Consider the following 26,150-nt stretch of genomic DNA (forward strand, 5'->3'; position numbering starts at 1 on the left):
ACCACACAAGCATTTATTTTATAGATATTAATGTTTTTAATGCACATAACTTTGTTTAAATAAGAGTATTTGGTAGATGTCTCTTCCATGACTGTAATCATCAGCAGTCTGGCAGATTTTACATCGCTATGTAAGCAGATCTGACAGAAGTTCCCGGGACGCTCCTCCCTCGATGCTCGTCAGCGTAATTTCCGGATGCGGTACAGAAGAGCAAAGACGTTTTAACAGGATGACTGTCATCCCATTTGTGTGATCTCCTCACCGAGCACTTGTCCCGTCACGTGCAACTTAGCGGACTCTCTGATTGGTTACATGCCTCTCGATAGTGCGCTTTTCAGATGACTAATATATTAAAAAAAACATAGATACTGATCTAAAATGTATTTTTTTTTTATTTACATATAATCTATGTTTGTGAATATAGAAATAATTAATTGAAAATGTACTTTGTGTTTTGAGTGGAGTAAACAAGATCTTTTGAATTAATCAAGAACGAAAAAATGTATACCATTTTATTAAAAAAGATATATGATAAAATTTGTTTATTTAGTTTTTTGTAAAGGTTATTTTTAAAACTATTTTATAAATAATAATTATAGTTTTTTTCTATCTTTTTATATAGATATTTTAAACAGTTAAACAGTTTGTATTTTAATCTTAATTAAAACATACTCCGTAATTAAACAGTATCGTATTTGAAAATATCATTCGCTTTCAAACTAACAGGTTTTTAACCCATCATAACTTACACCTCTACAGCGCCTCCTACTTCAAGCCGAGACGCAATGAAGAGTGGGAAGGCTAACAAACATTTCTGATTGGAGTGGAAAAAACACCGCTCTATTAGCCTATACCAGCTGATTATTACATGCCAGGACGGTAGCCAGGAAACAACTCGGAACGACAGACCAGAAATCGAGGGCTCGGCTTTGTATTTGCGGATGAGACATGTCCTCAACGGCGTCCAGGCCTTTATTTGTTGTCTGAGAGGAGTCGTAGCTGACTGGCTAGCTGGCTAACTCCCCCCTACCCCCTCACTACGAGCTAGCTACTTAGCGACAGAGGTGTGAAAATATAAAGAAATCCGGCTTTGGCAGCCTGTGGTCAAGAGAACGACACGTATGTGGATACATATATACATTCATCTGTTTGTTAGCAGTATAATGTTCGTTTGCAGCTAAAACGAAGTATAAATGTTGAGTTTGCGATAAGCGGGTCTGTCGGGACTGATGTGATCACTGGTGGATATTTTATTGGAGCCTTTTAAACCGGCAATATCTGGCAATATATATTATTTATATTAGTAGTCTATACAGTGTCAGATAGCAGATCGACTATCAGTTTTAAGCTGGGAGGACAGTATAGCTGGGAGATAGGTTTACAGGATGCCTAAGTTAATTCTACCTGGGTATTACTTATTAACCATTTGTTTACTGTTGGAGCTTTTTACTTGTTTAAGCTTTCGTTGGGAATTTTGCACTATATATATATATACATATATATATATATATATATATATATATATATATATATATATATGAACTCTGTCTTTGTTTTTGAAAAGGAGTCTGAATGTAGTATTCTTTTTAAAATGATTGCCCAATAGATTAGATGTTAAATTAGTTATTTATTATATGTAAGTACTTTGTTTAAAAAAAAAAAGTTTAAATAGAAAAAAAATATCCTTAAAATTATGTACATTCACATGAGATCATATCAGTAATCTAGAAAAGGCCATTTTATTATATGTTGAGAGGGTCTCCCCCTCATGGGTGCCGCCATGTTGAGATCATATGACCAGCAGTGTAATTTAATAATAATAATAATAATATATTTTGTAAATTATTATTATTACTCCAAATATTATATACTTACGACAGAGTCCTGTTAAATATGCAAGTAGAAAAATACACAAAATGTTTTGTTAAATATGTGTTGATCAAAAATCTCCTGTCATCTCTCTTGCAGCTGACAATGAATGGGCTTTCTGTGAGTGAGTTGTGTTGCCTGTTCTGTTGCCCCCCCTGCCCCAGCCGTATCGCTGCCAAGCTTGCCTTCCTGCCCCCTGAACCCACCTATGCCCTCCTGCCCGATCTGGAGGCTGGGCCGGTACCGGCAGGACCTACGGGGACGTCAGGCCTCCGGTCCCGGGTAGGAGGTGGCGGTAGTTCGGTAGCGGGGGGGAATGCTCCAGGGGAGGGGCGCTGGAAGCTCCATCTCACAGAGCGGGCAGAATTCCAGTATTCCCAACGGGATTTGGATGCCACGGAAGTGTTCCTGACTCGATCTAGTAGGGGGAACAGAGTGGGCTGCATGTATATCCGCTGTGCCCCCTCTGCCAGGTAGGATAGATGCTTTTTTTTGGATGAGTTGTGATTAGAGTTTTTTTTAATTTTTTTTTTTTTTATAATATATGTTGAACTCAAAATGTCACGTTTCCTGTGATGGACCTCCCCTTTTCCTCCCATGGGTCATTTACATTCCTTCATTATTTTTCCATTTTCCATTGTCCCATTTCCTGCTTCCCTCTCTTGAGTTTGTCTGCTATCTTTACCCAGAAGCCACTCCTTCCTGGACACATTCTTTCTTTATCACGTGCCACTTTATACTCACTGTTATTCTCACTCGTTCCTTTGTCACTTTATTTCCTCTTTGATTTTCAGTTGAGTACAGTTGTTTTTTGCTGTGGTCAGTACTGTGGATGTCTTCACTACCTGTTAATATGTTTTTGGAAATCTGGCATTTATATCATATTTTTATTGTTGTAAAATAAAACTATTAAAAATGTTTTTGTTTTTTTTTAATAATTGAAATGAAGCTGAAATTATATAAATATTTAATACAATTAACTTAAAGTGCTAATTTTGCTAAAACTAAGATTAAATGAATGCTAAATAGAAATATTAGGAGAGTATAAAAGCACTTACTAAAACTACTATTAAAATGATATATTTTAATAATACTATATAAGAAGTGATACTAAAATAACACCGTTTTTATATGCAGACAGTTTTTTTTTGCCGGTTGATTTGGATTTGGATGCTTTGGTATTCAACACACTTCACACACACACACACACACACCCGTGTTATTTATGAAACCGTTCCCTGTGGCGTATCGGGCTCAGGCTCACTGCAAATGCACCAACATGCCCAGTTATTCAGCGAGTGAAATTATAGGTTATTAAATCTCTTTGTGGATCCCTCTTGACTTAGATGTTGAGTCAGACCTTGAAATAGTGTAATGAGCATACTAGAGAGTGACTTTGTACTACAAATCCCATCATCCCTTTTGTCTGTCTCTCTCCTCAGGTTCACTGTCCTGTTCTCCCATGGTAACGCAGTGGATCTAGGCCAGATGAGCAGCTTCTATATCGGCCTGGGCACTCGCATCAACTGTAACATATTCTCTTATGATTACTCTGGCTACGGGGTCAGCACAGGGAAGCCCTCGGAAAAGAATTTGTATGCAGACATAGACGCAGCGTGGCAGGCTCTACGCTCACGGTGAGACGTGAAATCAATACCAACGCAAAATCAAAACAACTGCATGACTGTAGTAGATTTCAAGGTTTACAGTGCTGCATCTTGATGTATGATCGAAACAACTGTTATAAATGTAGACTGATCACAAGTGACAGTATAAAGATATTTATAAAGTAACAAAAGATTTATATGTAAAATTAATACATGAAACCATTAAGTGGAACACAAACCAGAATCGAACAGAGCAAAATTTTCTTTAATTCTGTTACTGTGAATATTTTCAAAGGCTGATGAAAATTCACATTATATGAATAGTTCTGGCACAGTTTTTTCCCCAGCAATCTGCAATTCATACTGGTCTTGGTGTGAATAGGTTGTAAATCACATTGACTTGAGACATTGACATTGTATGGCATTTAATTGGCTTTTGATTCCTCTCTTTGAAAAAGATATGGCATCAGCCCAGAGAATATTATCCTGTATGGACAGAGCATTGGCACGGTGCCTACAGTAGACCTGGCATCACGATACGAGTGTGCAGCTGTGATTCTCCACTCCCCCCTCACCTCTGGCATGAGGGTGGCCTTCCCCGACACTAAGAAGACTTACTGTTTTGACGCGTTTCCCAAGTGAGTACCAAATACGTTGGTTTCCTATTTGTCCTCAGTTATTTATGTGTAGCTTCCATTATACTGGAAGATTGACAAGGCATCATCACTGTGGTTTGTTTATGAGCTGGTGATTTGCCTGGTCATGGCCAGCACAGATTGCAGCTATTTATGAGCGATTCACTGGGTTTTGGTTTTGGCTAGATAGCAAACAGAGTGTGTTGTGATGTGGATTGCTGCCGGAGATTATACTAAGCTTCTCGTTTTGACACAAACTGCGTCGAATTATCACACATTGAAATATATAGATGCAAAGCATTTTTCAATCTCAAAATTAGACCTCCAGCTCTCGATTAAAGGGAATAAGAGTTATTATTGTTCAAGTTTCATTACAATCATTTTCACTGCTGTGTTTCGGCAGTGACAGCGGTATAGTGGAGCTCAGAGGGAGGTTGGCTCTGCTCGGTGTCACTCAGTGCCAGTGTAGCAGAACACATGGTCGCCATACAGCTTCATTCAAAACCACCACTGTTCTCGCACAAATGCTGTGTAGTTGGCAGGCAGCTGTTTAGTTTGCTGGCATGCACACATACACACTTGCATATAACACATGCGCCACACTTGAATGTAGTTGGCTACATAACAATTTGTAATTGCTGTTATTATTTTTAAGTATTTGTATGTTCTGTTTGAAAGTTTGTAGTCCATATGTAATTTTTTGATGCTGACCAAAATTAGAGTAAACTGTAATATTATGTATTTTTTTATTATTGTTATAAGGGTTTTTACTGTCACGTTTGATCAATTTAAATGGGCCCTTGCTGAATAAAAGTATTAATTTCTCAGATAAAAGCCTCAAACATTTTAAAAGTAGTGTGTATTCTATTATTAGAGATTATGTATTCAGATGTTGAATTATAGAGTACATTTAAAATGTTTTTTGCATAAATGTAGAACATAACAATTTGAGTGACATCTTCAAAAATGAAAACTAAAATGCAAACTAATAAATTGGAAAAGCACGTTACTGGAAAGCTACAGTTTGAGCTGTTATCACGCTACTGAAAAATGAGTTGGAGCTGAAATTAATTTATGGTGTTTCATTGATCATATATGTCAAGTGTGAAATTAGCTTTTCAATCTATTAATGAAGTTCTTTTTTTTCTTCTTTTTTTTCTGTGTGTATTGGGGAAGTCGTGTTTCTTCTAAAACCCTGTGTTCATTTGTGTGTCCCTGTTTCAGCATTGAGAAAGTGTCTAAAATCACATCTCCAGTGTTGATCATCCATGGGACAGAGGACGAGGTGATAGATTTTTCCCATGGGCTGGCCCTGTACGAGCGCTGCCCCAAAGCCGTGGAGCCGCTGTGGGTGGAAGGAGCCGGACACAATGACATCGAACTGTACAGCCAATACCTAGAACGCCTGCGTCGTTTCATCGGTCAGGAATTGGCCGCACAACATGCCTAAGCTCTCCTCCATCTCCCTCTTGTCATCCCACCATCTCCCAGTCCAAGCGAGACTGAGATGGATGCATCAGTAACTTATTGAAGGCTGCCATTTTGTATGAACAACGCTACTGTTGGAGCAGCTTGAAACACGCTCTGCTGCTCACATTTGTTTTAATTTTCTCCCTTTGTTTGTCATCTCCTTGTACATGTGAGTGCGCATGTGTGTGTGTATATATATGTGTGCGCATGGGAACTCTGGGGAATGGAAGTAGAATTTCTCTGAAGCAAGAATGGATGGACGAATTCCTCTGCCTGTTTCAGTCCAAAGGAAAGAAGCCAGACACTGTCCTGTACCTCCAACCTAATGGTGTTTCTCAACATCTGAGCATTCGTTTGTCAGTTGAGCGGTGCTCATCTCTGACCTGCTCCCCTGATGCCTCAGCCTGAGAGATCTTCACTTCCCACTTCTCATCAGGCAGCCCTAAAATAGCTCATTCTCAGAGCCTGGCAAATTTCCTAGCCTTGCTGACCCTGCAGGATGGAATAAACCGGTTGTTTGGTGGATGATTTCAGGATTAAGTTTTGAATCATCCTACACAGGTGCAATGATGCCCACCTCTGCATCTTCATTCACTCATCTAACCAATTGGCTTCCTCTGGACGATGTGTGTGGGTCCATCCAATACTGACATCTATGCACCGATGTTCCCTTCCAATGAGTTTTTGCCTTTATGTAAAAGCTGAGCTTGGGATAAGATGACACCTAATGATCTTCACCGCTCCAGGCAAAGAAAACCACAATCCTGGGACGTTGGCTTTTGTTTTTGCTGTCTCTTTCCTTTCTTCTCAGCATGTGAGGGTGTCCATAGCACCCTGAGGTAAAAGAAACTGGGAGGGCTGCTTGCTCATAATCATATTTCAGTGAAACCACCACACTTGGGATGACATGATACGGAGTACATTCAGGTCCAAATCCATACATCATGTTACTGAACTGTTGGGCCAGTAGAAAGATCAAGGTTTCATCATCTTGTCGGGACTTTCCTAAAGCCAAATCTTCGGTGTAGCATTTCCACATTCATTCTCAAGTAGTTTAAGCTTCTGAACGCGTTTTGGGTTAGTGGTTTACTTGTGTAAGAACAAAAAATGCACACAACGCAGGTAGCAGTCAGGTAAAAACAGAAAGCACTTCTGAAACCTTTGGCAAAGACGCACAACTCGCAACCAGTTTTTCTTGTTTTCAGTCTGACGTCAAGTATGTTTCTATCATGGAAATGTTACTCCTCTCTTGTTGGCATTTGAAATGGAGCTCAAGCTATAATCATGCATATTTACTCTCTTTGGTGATTGTTTAAGCAAATCATTTCAAAGCAGAGCACATCATTTAAACACTCCTTTTAATGATAAAAAAGGATTTCCCTTTTTCATTCAACGTCAAATTGTTAGTTAGTGGCACATGGTTTAATCCATCTAAGTAATGTTCTGAGCTGTGGGTAGGTTTAAAGCTTATAACTAGCAATAAAGGCACAAAAGTGAGGTCATCTAAAACCTATTTTTGCTGTCTCTAGTCAAGCTGCTTGTCTTCAAAAGGAGTGATATGATCTGATATGATCTTGACGCAACTATGACCCTTAAAATATTCTGGTGTATTAGGAAGATAATAGATGTAAAAACTTTGAAAAACACTAGCATTGAATTCAAAATCCTTCTGAGGTGTCTTTAGGTCAAACTAAGCTTTTCAACTGTGAATTATCAAGGGAACTTGCTGCTATAGATCTCGATTGAATGGTCTCAATGAAATTAAAAGAGCCGAACCCTGCAACCCTTTGTTGTTTTCCGATGCATCGAAGACTACCATGCCTTTTCAGTGAGATAAGACATTGCTTCATCTGTCTGCCGTGATTCATTCTTGCCCTTATAACACCGTGGTCTGTCATTCTAATTTCCACAACAATTTGTTTAATTAATTTCATTTCAAAAGCTTGTCTAGGTAGGTCTTTGCTAGATAAGGTTTTCAGATTTTAATGCACCAGAGTTGATTGGACATCTGATTTCATTGCTAGATATTCTGTCTATTGTTTTTTTTTTCTGGTTAAACTTAATCTATCCACACATAGTCTCAGCCTCAGATGTCGTGCCCACGCACCGTTGGCTAAACATCTGATGCATATGGGACACAAAAGTGGAAACACTTCAGGAATGTCGAAGTCGTTATCGGATTGGTTAAATTCTAAAGGATTTCCGCTAGACGTGTGTGTCGCGTTCTTTAACGTTCCGCCTGGAAACACACCAAACCCCCTCACGAAAGAAGAAAGCTGTCTTGTTTACAAATGTGACGGCAAGCGCTTATCAGGATCAACTAAACACAGAATTTTCAAAAGTATGTGAAATATATAAAGTTGACGGCATAGAATCTTTCAAATACGTCCAAGAGTTTTACACACCGGTCTGTTATTGTGGCATTTCCATGCCTCGATACGTGATGACGAGCGAAACAATCTGTGATTGGTTGTTGGACATGTCGGTCAAATGGCCTCATGGGTGGGCCTTGGCCAATGAAAGCTGCCATGAATTCCAGACCTTCAGCCAGAAGGTCAGGCTACGCGAGACTAATCCACACACCAGTGCTCTGGTTAAACTGACTCCCATTAATGCACAAAGCACAGTGATTCTGTATTCTGAAAACAATGGTTTGTACATAATATCTGAAACCTAATTCCAGCAAATCTGATTCCATGTTTCATGTATTTAAGTATGTAATCTGTGGTTGGACACAAAGGGGCTTGTTCATTCTCCATTCTAACCAAAGATGACAGGTGTTGGGAGTTGCGATGGCCGCCCACTGCCATTTGTCAGCGCTCAGATGTTGATTGAAGGAGAAAGTGGTGGACTTTGGCTGTTCAGACAGAGCCAGGTCTCACACAATACAGACTGCTGTTGATGCCGCAGAGGAGAAATTTTTGTGTGGACTGTTGGTGCGTGTTTACCTCCTGTAAGTCACAAGTGTTTGGAGGACTGAAGCAATACTGACTTGGAGCCAGCAGACTGGATGTGAGGATGCTTTGTGTGTGCATACAAGAGGGGAGGACGTTGGTTTGGGGTGGGCCTGGAGTTACCCAGAGTCACCCAGAGTCTCCATCCCAACACATTCAGATTCAGCAGTTTTTATTAAGATTAAAGAAAGTAAGTTATAGAAAAGTCTTTTTAAAACTATGAGATGTATGTACTGTATAACATTGTTTGAGAAGCTTAATCTTGAGGTTTGAAAATCAGTTTTTTTTATCTTAATGGATCGGGAGCAAGAATCATTGGGGTGTTACTGTTCTATCCTTTTATGCATTATTCTAATGTTGTGGTTTTTAGTTTTAAATGTTTTTATTTCCTTTTCCAGAATTAATAATAAAAAGAGCTCTTAGAAAATAAAATTATGAATTGATAATGGTTGTAGCTTATTGTAATTTATTAAGCAATTTATTGTGTGTGTGTGTGTGTGTGTGTGTGTGTGTGTGTGCATTAGTTAATACATTTACATTAGTAAATAATGATTTTTAAATGATCACTGTAAAAATAATTGTGAACCTAACATCAGACAAGAATATCACATTTATACAGCAATGCATTTCCAGTCTTTTTAATTGATTTGTTTTACATTTACTTAATTTGAAATAAATTCATTTATTAATTAACATTACATTTAATACATTTTAATAATTGGACAATTATTCACATTTTCAAATTCATATTTGATGTATTTAATCTTGAATGTTACAATTTGAATTGATAATTATTGTAAAGATAGTTTCTTGAACAAAAGAACTTGAAACAGGAACATCACATTAACATGCAGAAATATTCATATTTGTTTTAGAGCATTTATTAATATTTAAATAAATTCAATACACTTATATATACAAATTTAATGTATTATTGAACCTTTAACTTGGCAATATGAATTGATATTTTATTTATTTTTATTTTTTTGTAAAGTGAAACTAATATCACATTCACATGCCAATATATTTACACATTTTATATTAAGATTTGTTTTAAAACATATTCAAAGATATTTAATAAATGTATATTTTAATATTATATGTATTCATAATTTACCTTGATTTTGACTATGAATTGATAACTATTGTTATCAAGTCTATACATGTAATATGCTGGAACACATTTGTATGCTGAATACGTAATACATTTTAAATATTTGAATACATTTATTTACATTCTCATTTAATACATCTATTTTGTATTTTTATATTTAATGTATTTAATATGAACTTGAAATGATAAATTATTAGCTATTGTAAATCTCTTTTCTTGTAACTGCACTCAGGAACATCACATTTATATGGTGATATATTTTACAGGCTGAGTGGGGCTGAGTTTCCCAGAATCCTTGGGCTATAAAAATCGTCAAGAATTGTAAAACGATGGTAGCAGCTGACCTGCATATTAAATTGTGATCCTCAACTCCTGTGGCACAGATATTAAGTCCCAACAATCAATGATGATGCATTTATAATTCAAGGCACAGAGAGAAACATTCTGATGTGTGAGAGTGACGGATAATGTTCTGTTGCCGTTGGCCGTTTTGTTTATTCATCATGTAGCTGAATTTCTCTTTTCATCTATGTAGTGTTCTCCTCAGATTCATCAGTTAATGCCAAACCGGTCTCTAGACTCTTGATTTGAATCTTCCTATGGAAAACAAACCAGTATGAGAGTGTATGTGTGTGGGCGTACAGATTTCTGGAGCAACAGATGGGTTGTTATTATCTGAAAAAAAAAAAAGAAACTCCAATTATCTGCCTCGTTTTAATTACTGCCCTGCAAGCTTTGGCATGTCCCAGACTATCGGCAATAGCTACAGTCGAGGCATATACTGCCAGATGGGATTTAAGGCCTTCTGTTTAGTGCACACACAATGCCTACATCTGAACATGTATGTGGATATACACACAAAACCTTGTTTCTACAGTCGAATCACACTTGGATTATTCTCACAATGCTAATTTGCTTACATTCAAATGCATCTCATTAGTTTGAGACTGCTTTAGATGTGATATGCTAAATACATGGAACATTAAAGGAATCTTTAGGGTTTAATTCAAGTTAGGCTCAAACTACAACATGTGGCATGATGCTGTAAGGATGAAAGACCCTGAGATACTTTGATCTCCTGAGAAACAGACAATACAAACATACACAGGCATCTTCAAGACACCCCACAGAGTGGAGGAGCGGGAGACCTCCTTCCCTTCTGGCCATTTGTTTCATTATAAATCCCTTCACCCATTCTTCCTTCTACTCAGTCTGCTCAAAATGATTACATGAAAATGTCAATGCAAGTGAACTAACACTCATGTCTAGTACCACTGGAAATGTCTCAGTGCAACTGGTACAATGGTCTCAATCTTACAAAAGTAGATTAGATGATAATACAGATCTGAAGAATCAAGAGATATCTTGATTACTGTGATGGGAATGCCCTTTCCTAGGGTCCTCCATGTAAAATACCCGCTATTCCCATTGAGTTGTAAAACCACCCAGGCTTGGGACCTGAGTTAATGCAAATTCCAATTGTTAGTTCCTGTCTCCATCTCGGGGGATGTTTGTCTTGGTCTGAGGTATTTAAACGATTGCAGCAAGAGGATCAGGGCGATTTCTGTAGCCAGTAAGGCCGTAGTGTGTTGTGTGTCTCTTCACTTCATACTATGTATTTTCTATGGTCAGGTATGCATATTTTACTTTTAGATTCATCTTTGAGAATTTGATGTTTTGTATTGATATGATTTGATGTGTTTCAATTGGATATGTAATTGGCAGAATACATATTTACCTGACAGATAATAAATTGTTACATTTGATTTTATACTATTTTACTCTGTAATTATTGACTCTAGTAGATTACGCTGAATCCTTGTTAGCGACATGAGCACCCGAATGAATGAGTTAATATAAAATAAAGAATTTAACTAGAATAATCAAATGTCAGAAGAATAGGCCTTCTAATTAGAAACAGACGTACAACCAATTTGCATTCCAACCTAAATATGAGGTCATATTAAAATGGAGTCAGATTAAATAATAATACAATGGAGTCAGATTTGAGTTTAACCTAAATTGAATAACTCTACGTGCTGAAAGACCTTCATCCAGCACCGGATACCTTCCTTGGGCCGAGTGCCTGGACCTTACAATGCTGATTACCACAAACAAAAAAGATTTTGACTTGTATTTGGTAAAAGTCAGACATTTACAGTGGAAGTGAATGGGGCCAAGCTGTTAATGTTAATATACTGAATTGCCACAACATGTAAACCATCCCTGCTGAAAAAAACAAAACAATAGAAACCATCAGAATTTGTAACGTTTTACTGGTTGTAATGGGACTTGTATTGGTTTTAATGGAAACTGTAATGGTGCTTGTGGGTTTGGTCGCCTTTTATAGTGGTTTGTTAAAACCAGTAAATCCTAATGGAGTATGTCCAAAAACACACTACAGGGAACCATTTTTTAATGGTTAAAAGTTGATGGTTTGTAATGTTTGTAATGGTATTTGTAGTGAAAACTAGGCCTATTGGGATTTATGTGATGGTTTCTATTTTATTTAACTTTTTTCAGCAGCATCATTTTGATGTGAACAAATCGCTACTAAGTGGCTTTTAACAACGTAACGCCTAAAACGACCGTAAAAACACACCAACTGTAGCTCACATAAATAAGCTCTAGCATAAGAGTTAATGGAAGTATAAAATTATAATATTTACATTAACATTACTGTTTTCCATCCTCCAAAAACGTGCCTCACTGTAAACAAAAACGATATGATTTTGTGTTAACCAACATCATATCATTTTAGTAAACTATTACTTACTGTTTGAATCACTAATAAGCCAACATTTTTGTAGAAAAGTCAGATTTCCAGTTGTTTAGACCTACAGTGCAAGCTTTGTTATTGTACGCTACACCTATTTATTTTAGCACAATCCAAAGGTAGATAACTGGATGAAAATAAGACATGTATCACTGGTTGCTTCAGGAGACGTGATTGTTTTTTACCATAGCTATCCTTTGTCTCGAGTTTGAAAGAGTTTGCCTGAGGCTTGCTAGGGGGAGAGGCAGTGCAGATTTGAAATCCGACCACTAGGGGGCACTCACTACATTCTCAATGCACTGAGACATACTCCGTCAAATGGCTAAAAATCAACTGTTTTATTAGACATAAATGTGTGTGTGTGTATGCTTTTGAGCGTGCTGTATGTCGAAATTAAACGATCTGCTAAAGAATGACGTAAAAAAACACTTTTAACTGCGTGTCGATGATAACTTTCTCGGGATAAACTTAATAGATAGAAAGATGTAATAAACTAGAACTGACAAATGTAAATATAACATATAAAAAGTGTTACAAACCATATAATTTATTTTACATTCCACTTTTTATGGTCATATTTATACATTTGTCAGATCTGCTTCTATATAGATGAAGCTCTTTATTGAAGATTCATCATGGAATGACCCTTACTGATAATAAAAATAACAGCTATTAGAGTAGCTATCAGTTAAAAATAAATAAATCAGGTTATTTTTACATTATTATTATTATTATTAATTTTTTTTGCAGTGGGATATCCAGCACACCAACAAGTGTTATATTTGATATTTATGTTTCATTTACTGTGTTCTGTAATTAGCATCACTTGGTGAAACTCTTCCTTCCTCACCACATCCACAAAATATGTGTTTGCACTTCATTACAGACTGTTTCATATCTTCACTGTCATCTGACGTCTGCATTAAAGAAATCTGTGCTGCAGTCTCACTGTGGAGGGGGAAAACATCAGAAGTATGTGTTTAGTCCTCACTGTGTTTGTGTCTGTGCCTATCACACTGCTAAGCAAACAAACATAACCCTGAGTGCTCGTGAAAAGAGATAGATCTGTTCATGGAAACCAACTGAACTGGAATATTGCACATTGCATTTGTCACGGTTATTGTTTTGTGTATTTTTCTTGAGTGTTCTTGAGCATTTTTTCCCAAGACCAGCTACGGCCCCCGAGGCCAGCAAAGTCATATGGTTCTGCTTTGCTCACATTTAGCTTCGTTGGGTCGATTTATTGCGGTCCAAATTGACCTGGATATTGGGTAACTGAAGATTCGGGGACAGCAGGCGAATGGATGCAGTGCCTGAGGATATTAGGGTTATTCCTGCCCTGTTGTCAATATTAGCAACCTCTTATGCTGTATGATCGCAGATAATGGGATCAATCATGTGCTGTGGTGTACGTTTGCATACTGTACATCACCCCATAACCTAATTAAAGGAATATTTCACCCAAAAATGAACATTTCTGTTTATCCAAGATCTGTTTTTAACAGATTTGGAGAAATTTTTACATTATATCACTTGCTCCCAAATGGATCCTTTGTGGTGAATGGGTGCCATCAGAAAGAGAGTCCAAACGATCCAGACGACTCTAGTCCATCTTGTGAAGTAAATATTTGGATATTTCTAACTTTAAACCACAGCTTCTGGACAAATTACCAGTCCATAATAATAAAAATACTTCCTCCAGTGAAAAAGTCCATACCCTGTTATCATCTCATGTCAAAATCCACCACTGTATTTGTTTAGAACTCTTTTGGACTGTTTCTGCTTGTAAACAGTACTTGGCCTGTGTATATTTTTCTCCTGATTAGATTACTTTTTAACTGGAGAAAGCAATATCAAAAAGGAATCCTATATAGCTGCAAGCAAAGTGTGGATTACATGTGGAGTATTATGATGTTTTTATCAAATGTTTAAACTCTCATTCTGATGGCACCCATTACTGTAGAGGACCTAATGGTGACCAAGTAATGCTAAATTTCTCCAAAACTCGGATGGCCTGAGGATGAGTACATTTGAATTTTTGGGTGTACTTTTTAAAATTATTATTATATTTTAGTAACATTTTAGTAATCATTGCCTGAATGTTATTTATTTGCATGCTTATTTGTTTTCTTAGTATTTTCGACTTCAGTTTGTGAGGAGAAAGCTGTAGGTTATGATTATATGCAATTTAAATCAACATTATCTTCAGAACTCAGTTTTGTTCCAAATGCAGTGCAGAGAATGCTTGCATACATTCTGGCTTGACTCTTTATATGGATGAACAGATTATACTCTTTCCAGATATCAGCATCAAGGTCATAAGAGCTGTATTATAACCCTCAAACTCTCCGCCATCTGGTTCTGGCATGAGATATCATCGCTCTGTCTTTTTATCTTTTATCTTGTGTCTGGAATCATGTATGTGCTGGCTACATTTGGTATCAGTAACATAGAGGTTAGAGAAACAAATCATGACAAAGATGAAAAATGATACATAAACTTCTGCCCTGAGAACATTTATCATTTAATAACATATTAGTGTGTGACCTTGGCCAGGCGGATAAAGGAATTGGACTGAAACATATTTCACGTGGATGTAATATAACTTCGAAGACTTAGCCTTGCATCAGCAGTAAAAAAGAATTCACCTGCCACATCTGTCCCATTCAGTGATTTCCTGTGTGTGTGTGTGTGTGTGATATGATTTTGAGGTTTTGGCTTTTACTTAATCATTCTATCTTTTTACACCCTCACACATCTGCATAAACAATTCAGCTTTTAAACAGCCAAATTCTGATTCCCACTCAGATAAGGGTTGAGAGCACAAGTTGAGTGAATTGCGAGTTTGAGTTGAACATTAGTCCAGTAACTTAAGAATGTTTACTATAGGCTAGATGAAAAACAATGAGAAACAAATCTTGTGTCTGTTTTCTTAGTATTTTTGATTCCAGTTTGTGAAGAAGAAAGTTTCTGGCTATGATTATGATGAACTTTAATCAACATTATCTTTGCACATAATTTGGTTTTGTTGTGACTGCATAGAGTGCTAAAAGACTGTCCTTATGGTTGGACTCTTTTATATGGATTGATGAGATTATCTATTTCATTTTTTATATGTATCATAATTGCAGTTTCTGGCTCTTTTGTGCAATTTTTCAAATATATATATAAGTTGCAATTTGCATCTCTTTTGTAAAATTTTAAATATACTCCTGCTTAAATTTGTCTGTCGGTTTACTCATTTAATCACTTTACACAAACTGACATCACTCATTAATCTAAAACATTCTGTCGCCATACATTAAGATATACAAACTTTAAATAAACCTCATATGATTTCTGCAACAAATGCTGTATTTATTACTCTGACAAACCCGTGTAATTCATCAGCACAAAATATCTGCTATGATTTTACTGTTTACATTTCATTGTCATTCCATGACGTTCACTGGAATGCTTTCGCTGTGTTTTTTGGAATGAGTCCAGTGTTGCACAAATCTCCGGAATCTTTGAAATGTCCTGTGCAGTTAACAGTCGGGTTCCATTACACAATCGCGGGGAACTCATCAAACCATCTCTAAGTGGGCAGCAAGCATGCGAGATGGCTAGAAATACACCCCACTGCTCCTAGGCTGACATTTTTAGAAGCATTTTACCAAACTCACCTGAACATTTATAGAGGTGAAACGAAAACCGTTGTCTCCAGGGCAACACAACAAAAGCTAAATGGTTACAGGAACCCATCGTGTATTTTCAGACAGAGTAGGCAGTTAGGCCTATCATTCAGCAGGCCTTCAAAGATAAATAAATGAACCCAGTTTTCTGTATGCTTTTTTCAATCCAGAGGCTTTTAATGTCCCTGACACTCACACTAGCCAGTGTTTATTGCTCTGGGATCATGTCAGGTGTGGGTGGGGTGAGATCTCTAATCTGCTCGAAGGTGGACCGCCGTGACGACCTCATCACAGACCACAGCTGCCTTACCAAACAAGGCCTTCAACTGTGAAACATAGACCACTGAGAAAAGAGAAATGAGGCTTTATTCTATTTTCTATTTTTATACGATTTTTACTTATTATATAGGCTATATACAGTATATTCGTAAATATTAAGCTTCTTGGGGTGTCACTCTGCATGAGAGTATTACAACCTGAATTAATCTTGCTTTGTCATAAACGGGTCAAATGATCTGATATTTTAATAGTCTTACTGACCTTGACACATATTTATGAAGGTCCACAGGAGTCCTTTCTGATATCATTTCCTGTTTTATGAGCCCCCCACCCCCCACATGTTTATTCAAGTTCATTAAACCACATGACTTTGATTTGGCAGACAAAAGTTTTTCCAATTTTAATAAGCAGTGAACAGTTTTGTTATGTCAAAGTACTTAATAAGGCTTTCTTTCAAGAATTTCATTCTTTTAATGAGGTCTTTTTCTTCATTATGATATCACTGTTGCATTACTCTGACATTTTCGATTTTATGCCATCCATAAAAAATCCAAATGAATTTAAATACAGAAATTAAAAGCATGCTTATCATAGAAGAGGCGTGTTCTAGTCATTGTATGTATGAATGGCATTTTTAATGTATTTCCGAATAAATTAATAGATTAAAAAATCACCATGTCATTGACCCAGCTACCAAACTCTGCACAATAGATTGTTAGACTGGTCCAAACCAGCTCCATTTTTATCAGCAGTGGATATCTACCAAGTTCAAATGTCCTGTGATTGCATTTGCATTCACGAACGTTGAGTCAAGACTCCATGGAGAGTATGTTTATTGAGACGCAAGTAATAATGGCTGTTGATTCAATTTGTACATGTGCTTGCGATTATAGTGAAAACAGTAAAGAAAGAGGCTTGGATTTGGGTGGCTGACAAAAGTCACCTAGGGCTCAGCTTTTTGTTGTGTTTGGCACTTGCTGCATGGATTTCTACTCATGAACAAATAAGGCTTTGGCGCTTTTAGACAGCTATATGATTGAAAATATGTAGACCATTAGGCTGTTTGGTTTCAAGCCAGCACAATGAGCTATATGGTGCTTTACGATATGGAATTATGGAGTGAAATCTTGTTACTGCAAGAACAAAAGCTAAGCTACTGTAAAGCCACTGTGTATTTGAAGCAATAGTCCGAAACTGAAGTATCCCATTCCATTAAAAACCTAGACATCTCTAATAATAATGGATATGAACATGGAATAAACTGCACAGCTATTCGCCGGCTGCTATCAGGACCTGCAATCAAATCACAAGGAAATGGAGACATGATGGTTGGCTTGTGACTTCAAGTAATTTGATTGTGCTTGATCACATGCAATGCTGCCCCTGAGCTACAATATATGTCATTACCCAGAGATATCACATTGTACCTCATTGTGGCGTAATTGTGACCTCACTGTTCTTTTCTCGGCCAATCACCTATATACACACCTGGCAACCAGCGCTAGCCTGGAGCGGAAGACAGGAATGTTATTTTAGCATCTCCACTAAGAATGATGACTGTTTCAGAGTTAGCAGTGCGCTGATTCAGGGTGATCTTTGGCTGCTTCTCTAAGAGCTAAAAAATGTTGCTCTTCAAAGGTCTTTGTCTCTGATAAACTGCCTCGTTTCGTGTTCCCAACACAGTTTTGTGGCCCGGGTTTGAAGCAAATGCTCCATTTCCGAGAGGCAGTGTGGGATGAAAGCCAGGAAGAACAAAACTGTGCTTCTCTTTTGTTTATTTATTTGTTGTCAGTTCCGTATCACTCTCTTGCGAGAGTTTTACTTCAGATCAAATGTGGAGAAGCAAACAAAGCGAGATGTTTCCCTCAAAGTTTCTTTGGCCTAATTTGATACTTTTTATTAAAAGATCACAATAAGGAAAATCGTACTGGGAAATTGTGAACCACTGGGGCTCAGCCAGTTAAATTACCCCAACTGTGACAGCAGCAAATATTGACTTTGTGTGCAAGGGCCAGAAATGTCACAATGGTTCTCATGCTGTCTAATTACTCTAAATCATGCACGATAAACATATGCCACACAACTAGATTTTTTCTTTTTCTGTGCATAAACATAATTAGTTAGAATCGTGTTGAGGAAATGCTCATGGGTTCACTAAGAGGGACTTTTTCAGGTGTGCTTATATCTGTCTGATAATGTCAGACTATTTGTCATTCATGTACCTGCCCAAGGCATCCTTGGCTTATGAAGTCATCAACTCTTGAATAACTCTTTCCTGTTTGCACTGAACCGACTCATCTATTGTTGTCTAGACTCCTTATGATAACTTGGAGGAGTATGATCACAGAAAGAGGAATGAGGAAAAGAAGAAGAGACAGGAGGAGAGGATTGTTATTATTACCCTCCCTAAATCTCTTATGAAAATCTCACCTGTATATACATTTTTAAAATATCAATCATCGATTGAGATTGCCCCCAAAAAGCCACAGGAAGGAATAAAATATATATTAAAATTAATATTATATATTATTAATTAATAAAAATGTATAGTAGGCCTAATAGTTACGTAACGTCCTTGTGAACCAAATGTGCTGCAAACGTTTATGCTCGAATAGGCCTTAACTCCATCTCCCTCTGCTTTGTTACCACCTGCAAAATGCAGAATGGTATTTAAAGTTGGAATGGAACAGAAGTTGAGATCGTCTTTTCTTCCCTATTTTGGAGTGTTTATTAAACAATACAAGGGCCATGGAGAATTAATTGAACAGGTTCCTGGAAAGGTGGGATTATTGTCCCGCCCTCGAGGCAGTGCACACGTCATCAGAGAAGAAACATCAGTGAGGAAGAGAGAAAGATTATGCCTCAAAATCTACCCTTGTAAAGCTTTCTTATCAAAATTCATGGATATTGACAACAAATGCTGTTTTTGTAATGTACATGAGGAAGACTTGGGTCATTTGTATTACAGCTTTGATTTATCTTTGAAATTTTGGTCTGATGTTAGCTTTTTTCTATTTGCCCCAAGAAATGTTCCTACACACACAAAAGCAAAATGTTTAAATATGTTGTAAACTTTTCAATTTTGCATGGCAAATATTACATTCATAAACAAAAATGTCTAATTGTTTACCTAAATGTGAAGTATTCTTAAAAGAAATAGTTATTAAAAAAGTCCTTAGTGTTAATTAATAACAAAATAACGAAATGTTGTTACATTTTATGGAGAAATTCTTTGAAAAATAATGTCCCGCTATACTTTTCAACTCAATTGTATGCTAAATGTGAATGTGAATTTGAATGGAAAAGGAAGAAATATCTGTTTTTTTTTTCTTCTTTTTCTCTGTATATTTTGTATGATTGCAGTGACGTGAATAGGTTGTGTTGTGTTGTATTAGTTTGTTAGAATTTTGTTATTAATCTTGTTTGAAGCAATAAAAAAAAGAAGAGAGAACGATATAATGTTTTGATTACAAGGGAACATATATACTTTTAACATAATGTTGTGCACGGATAAATAATTAATAATAAACTGCAGTATTGCACTAAAGATGAACAAATAAAAATGATCAAGTCTGATTTCATGGTGACTTTGAGTGCTTAGGTCTGCAAAATTGCGTAAAATACGCTTACCTTAAACTTTTTTAACGTCAAAACTGAATATGGTTATTCTGCTTTTTTCATTTATAATGTAGGCTATTTATATTTTTATACATTATTATTTAATGTTTCAATATTCATATTGCATATTTGTAGCTTATATTTTAAACTGCATTTGCAGTGAAAGATGACTTTATTTTGATGCTTTTCCAGCTCGCTCTCTCGGTCTCCAAATTAAATTCACTTACGTTGCCACTTGCGCTTCTATGCCAAGACTGATCCCCTCCCTCATCCAAGTATCGCTGGTTTATTTCCTAACCCCAACTGATTAACAACAAATTAATTCCGCTCCAGTCCGCTGCTCTATTCTGCGTCAGGTTTTGGCATTGACTTGCGTTTCAATAGCTGTGGGTGACAGACTTACAACAGCGCTGAGATAGCAGACGCGCGATCTTTCTCTTTCAGACCAATCGCTGCAGGGTACACGCCGGGGATTGCTGGAAATATTACATTTCTACCGGACAATAAGAGTTTCCTTTAACGGATTCCAGAGGCTGGACTCAAATCGGAGGCAGAGACACGCGCACCAAACAAACGAACGTGCCTTTTTGTCCACGCGCTCATGAGCGTGTTTATTCTACTGGCGCAGCACTGAATAACTATTGTAGCGGTAGGTGATCGATAAGGCAAGTGTTTCCAGCCCAGACAGACACGTTTTCATAAGGCACAGCTGCTTGCGCTGCCGTGGACTGTTTTTGCCATCATTTGTTAGACAAAAGGCAGTTTATTCCCGCTTATTGCAAACGACTTCTTGGATACTGGATGGCTGTCCGAAGGGGAATACAACGGCTGCAGGACCAAGCCGGGAATGCCATTTGTTCACAAGCAGCATAAACGAGCTTTGTTGCGCGGTGTTTTTACCAGGGGACAGGTGTCGTTGTGTACGTTTGGGCGGGGGGTTAGTTGTTAGTTGTTGGGGGTTTGGACACAGTTGTCTTAAGGATGTCAGATCAGGGATCAGATCTGCACAGAGACAGGTGCGACAGAGAGGAGTAGATTTCACGCGGACCCCTCCTCTCTTCTCCTCTCAGTCATTCTGGAATATAGTCCCGAGGAGGCGAGTCATTCACAGAGAACCGGACTCACCGTTTCCCATTGGCTGTTATCGGTAAGTGTGCTGGTTTTCCAAACTGCGAGCTTCTGTTCTGGATTGTAGTGACCAGTTGTTACGGGGTTTTCCTCTCCATCTCAGTGTTGCGATGATGGGTTTGGTTCTGCGCGCGCCCCTGAATTGTGCTGTTTCCACGCTAAGTAATTAGTCTTAGAGTATTGTTCAGACGTGTTATGATTCTTATTTATGATGTATTACGCTTATGTAATTAAATAAATGTGTTTTTGTATTTAGACGATTTAGATAGTTGTTGGTCGTTGTTCTTACTTGATTTTGCCCATGCATCTCGGGTTGTGTTGAAGGCTTACGGATGGTAGAACAGAATTAAATAATTAACAGCTGTTCACATTTTAGAATAGCCGAGGTTTATTTGACTTGAAAATATTTGTTTCAGCAACAATATCACTTTACCTGCACTTTTTTTAATCAATATTGCAGTTAGATTATGACATTATTTTATTAAATTTAAGTCTTAGAGGATTGTCTTCATTTTAGGTCGCTCATATGCCTCAATTTATTATTTTTATAGCTTTTTGCTCTCAGGTTGACTGCATTTGTGCAGTCTTTTACAAGTGGTTAAGTGCATTTCTCAAAACTGAGTGTACTTCCTCCAAACTCTTCACACAGTTATCTTTTCCATCTTGACACCGCAATTAATCTCAAATGCACTTAAATCACCTAAACAATGGACTCATTCTGATCCATGACCTAACTAACATTCATTTCACACCCATCAAGACACTGAGCATTACAATATCTTTTTTTCTTTTCTTTTTTTTAAACAGAAACCAGAAGCCTTTTGTGAAGCAAGACTGACAACTCATTTGTTTTGCATGCAGTACAAGGGGGAAAAAAACTCACAAATTATATGCAACAGCATGCCTTAATTTTTGAAAAATGGTAATTCCACTATAAATATGTAGCCCTGATACTGTAAAACAAAAACAAGTGTCTGCATATCCGTGCAACAGATCCCCCTTCAATCAGATGGACTGGCACCAGTATACATAATGCATCTATATCACTTACTTTTGGCATGCCTGATCCGTCCCAGTCAGTCATGTTTACATGATATTTCAAAGATGGGATCTTTTGAATTGATGATGATAATGAAATTGACATAGCAAAAAGTTTTCCGCTATAAGGGAAACCTTGTTGGCCTGTTTTTTCTTTCTTTCTTTCTTAGAGTGGTATATGAGTTGGAGATGATTTAATTAATTTTAAAAGATGTGGTCATTGAATGCAGTAACAAAATGATCTGTAGCCTGCATGTTCTTCTGGTTTTCTGACTGTCTGAAGATTTTTGTAAACACACTAGGTATTTAGAAATGCAGTTTTGACCAAAACAACTGTAAAAACAGTCAACGGTAGCTGTTGAATGAAACGTGTCTAGGTGTCATTGTTCTTTCTTTCCTCATTCACCCTGTTTCTCATGAACTGACATTTAGAGCTGCACTCTTAAAAATAAAGGTTCCAATTACAACCAAAAGGATTTTGCAGCCGGATTTCATAGCAGGACCTGTTTAAGTTCCACAAAGACCCATTTATTTTGTGGTTCTTTAGGAAGACTATGTTCTTGTGCTTTTAGAACCCACCCTGTATGAAACATCAAGAGCATCATTTAGTGAGCTCTTGATGAGAGCCACATAGCTCATATAGAGCCCAATACAGTTCTTGATATAGGCACCTGGAATCTAAGAGAGTTTGTGTGTTTGCTTTAGTATGGTTGGTGTGTGTTTGTTTTACTTGCCGTATCTTCCAGGTGTTTGAACATACACCTATTCAGTAGCTGTTCATATTCCACCAAGTAAGTGGGTCGCGCTGTGTCAGAATAGTATTTTTCATCCTTCCTTTTTCAACATGAGGGTGAACTTTCATGAATGGCTGGCTCTTCAGCACCGGTCTGTCTGCCGCCTCGCTTTGAGAGACGGTTTTTGTCATAGTCGCCCTGTTTCAAATTCAAATAGCCATTGCGCTGTCTTTTGTTATCCTTCAAGGTTTGTGGACTGGAAAAAGAGAAAGAAGTGAGTGAAGTCCCTAAGGGTGAAAGCATTTAAAAGAACCCAGGAGAGAGAGCAGATGAGAAAGGAGGTGAAAAGAGGATTTGCCATGTGGAGATGATGTCCTTTAGTGAAGGAAAGGTAAGATATGGATAGGATAGCAGCCTGTTTTCTCCACCAACAACTCTGGCTTATTATGGACAAGAATTGTTCTTTGAAGCAAAAACTCATTTTTCTTACAGTCTGCACGACTAAAGGTCTCAAGCTTGATAGCAGTCATTACAGCTGTTCAGTTTTTGCATTGTAAATTGGGTTATTATCATCCATCTTCTTTGTTTGGTTTCAGTCCAGCTTAAGCACTCACATTTTTTCCTTTCGACAGTCCCTGAGGCCCATGATTCATGACTGAGGGTGGCATTTGTGTGAGCTTGCCAGTGACCTCTTTGAGCACACATAGAAAACCACTCATTACACACAGAATTATCATTAGCACCACAGAACACAATGTGTGAAGTGCACAGGAAGTGTACGATTCGGAATAGATCAGTTTAAGTGTTCTCTTTTTAACTCCATTTTTTTGTCCTGCGCAGTTTTTATGTTCAAGAAATGAGGCAGTCACTTGCTCTGTAGTTGGGTCAATGATGTATAAGAGTGCCCACAATATTTTTAATTGAATTCCGTTTATCTAGTTTAAAATGTTTAATTTCGGCAAGTTCTTAGAAATTTGCTATTTGTGGTCATTTAAAAATGAACATTTTATGAAAAGCTTCAGTTTGATAACTCTAAAAATGTCAAGTGGTGTAACCATTAAGTGCAAAAAAACAACAACAAAAAACAGGTTCTTTAAATTTAAATGAGTGTACACATTATCCATTTTTTTCCAAAATTTTTTTAAATATTTTTTTAAAGGTCAATAAATTAAATAGGGCCTATGGTTTTTCAACTTCAATTATGCTGCTGCCATTGTCTTTAATGCACTTTACATCTTAACAGACTGTTCAGCGGAGCCGTTCTAATCCCCAGCAAACACAGAGCTGTTTTATTACCAGCCTTAGGTCGAGATGTGCAACTTTCCCAACATACTCTGAGCTCGAGCAACCCTCATGCTGATTTCACTGGGATGTAATTCGAAGGATATTCTGAAATGTTATTGGGATGGATTAGAAGAGGTGGATGAAGGGAAATAGATATTCCAAGTGTTCCAAGTTTTCTTGAATAGGTGCCCTGTTCAAGTTAGCCCTTTCCCCCCAACAGCCGCACTTCACCCCTTCAGTGCAAGTGTTGAGGCCAGTGTGCCGAGGGAACAGGTGCTCCGGGCACAGGGGGCACACGCGTGGACAAACACACATGCATGCTTACAGTTGCCCTTGGGGTTTTGCGTCACCTGCGGCTGCTTAACCCCCCCCCACACCTTCCCCTGTGGACCCTTTTCGAGGCAGTCCGTGGCCGGAGGGGAGGCCATTCACTCGTACTCCCCAACGCAGGGCCCCTTAACTCCCTCCATGTCATTTGCGTCCTCTTTATCAGTCTTTTACTGTCATCCGGTTTCCTTCCCTTTTCTTTTTTTTCTTTTGTCAACCCTCGATTTCTCCATATCTCAAACCGTCCCTTTCGCTGTCCCTCCCTTTTTGGAACAGAGCTCAGTCTTTCTTTCTCTCCCTACGTCTTTCTGTCTCTCCCTCACTCTTGTCTTGATGTCAGACCCTTCCAGACAGAGTGCTTTCTCTCAGTGTGCTGTCAGGCTAAAGGACACTGCCCACTGGGGCTCTGAAAGGAACAAATTGACCGGAACAATGTTCTCACTTAGCATGTAGAGCTTGCCGAAAGAGAAGGTGAGAAGCACGCTGGGCCCGCTCAGAAACCTCACGTTGAGATGCCCACCCGTTCTTTCACTGGCCTCGTCTCGCAATTTACTGTTTTCCCATCATAATTTTATGCCTGTTGAAGGTTAGTATAGGAGTCGCAGAGAGGGAGCGATAAATGCATTAACCAGTGACCTCTAAAAACTTTATTTCCCATGATTCCTGTTCCCTGGAGGGTTAACCCTTCTCCTGACCTGCCATAAGGTGGTGCTGGAGGTCATGGCTCCTCCCATTAAAATGTAATGGAGCTTCTCTTCCATTCCCCCTCAGCGAAGACCCCTTCTCCCTGCAGTTTTATCACATATCCATCTTTCATCTTTTTCTCTTTCTTTTATACTTTGTTTCTGATTTTTCACATCTTTCAATTGGAAACAAATATGTGAGCTTAGAATTTACACAGAAAAAACCTAATTAGGTGAGTGTGAACATTGTTACTTGGTCTGATGTTACTGTACAGCATGTTTCCTTTTCCTTTAAGTTTCCTTTTGTTTCTTTTCTTTCCTGCTCTCCACTCGTCTTTTTCCCTTTTCTTCCTTTCTCCTTTTCTTTTGCTTTTCATTATTTTCTTTTACTTCCTTTTCATTATATTTTTCCTTTCCTTTCCTTTCCCTATTACTTCTACTTCCTTCTGTTTTTCATTTCCTTTTTGTTTGCTTTCTCATTTCCTTCACTTCCCATTCCCTTTTATTCTCATCCCACCCTTCTTTTTTTGTCCAAGCTGATAGTCTTTACAGTTGTTGCATAAGCTACATAAATAAACCTCTATGCGTAAACAGCAGGCAGGATTTCAGAGATTGAAAGAGTTTTGTGTGCGGGGGGCTGTGTGTGACTCTTTCAGAACACAGAGAGAGCTGTGAAAGGAGATGCTGTATGTGATTCTGGGCCTTCGGCTGAGAGAACAAGGTGATGAGAAAAGATGGTGGGCGACAGGAGATTGTTAGCCTGCGTGGGCGTGAATAAACAGAGCAAGTGTGTGTGTGTGTGTGTGTGTGTGAGAGAGAGAAAGAGACAGACAGAGGATTTGTGAGAGGGTAAGAAAGAGTGAAATAGAAAAACTAGATTGTATGTGTGGGAATGTGTTTCACTGCCGCCTTTGCTCATTCTCTGAGGCCCAGTCACATCTCTCTCACGCAGTGGCAGCA

General features: G+C 37.9%; 2 protein-coding genes across 2 annotated transcripts in view; both read left to right on the plus strand.

Moving 5' to 3' along the window:
• Positions 1 to 778: 778 nt before the first annotated feature.
• Positions 779 to 6,974, plus strand: LOC132097875 (alpha/beta hydrolase domain-containing protein 17A-like). The gene is made up of 5 exons (XM_059503851.1): positions 779 to 1,119; positions 1,969 to 2,342; positions 3,312 to 3,506; positions 3,935 to 4,114; positions 5,336 to 6,974. The coding sequence occupies exons 2-5, from the start codon at positions 1,975 to 1,977 to the stop codon at positions 5,559 to 5,561; spliced, it is 969 nt and encodes a 322-aa protein (XP_059359834.1). The 5' UTR covers positions 779 to 1,119; positions 1,969 to 1,974; the 3' UTR covers positions 5,562 to 6,974.
• A 13,303-nt stretch (positions 6,975 to 20,277) lies between these two features.
• LOC132097876 (semaphorin-6B-like) overlaps positions 20,278 to 26,150 on the plus strand; it is a 117,516-nt gene continuing 111,643 nt past the window's right edge. Inside the window, exon 1 of the mRNA XM_059503852.1 lies at positions 20,278 to 21,143. The gene's annotated coding sequence lies outside the window, so the exon portion shown is untranslated. The remainder of the gene's footprint in view (positions 21,144 to 26,150) is intronic.

Source organism: Carassius carassius, chromosome 21 (assembly GCF_963082965.1).
Source record: "Carassius carassius chromosome 21, fCarCar2.1, whole genome shotgun sequence".
Taxonomy (NCBI): Eukaryota; Metazoa; Chordata; class Actinopteri; order Cypriniformes; family Cyprinidae; genus Carassius; species Carassius carassius.

Excerpts from the sequence above, each read along its gene's own strand:
- LOC132097875 (XM_059503851.1), top strand. The coding sequence starts at position 1,975 with ATGAATGGGCTTTCTGTGAGTGAGTTGTGTTGCCTGTTCTGTTGCCCC. Across the intron at positions 2,343-3,311 it reads CGCTGTGCCCCCTCTGCCAG|GTTCACTGTCCTGTTCTCCC; the intron begins GTAGGATAGATG and ends CTCTCTCCTCAG. Across the intron at positions 3,507-3,934 it reads TGGCAGGCTCTACGCTCACG|ATATGGCATCAGCCCAGAGA; the intron begins GTGAGACGTGAA and ends TCTTTGAAAAAG.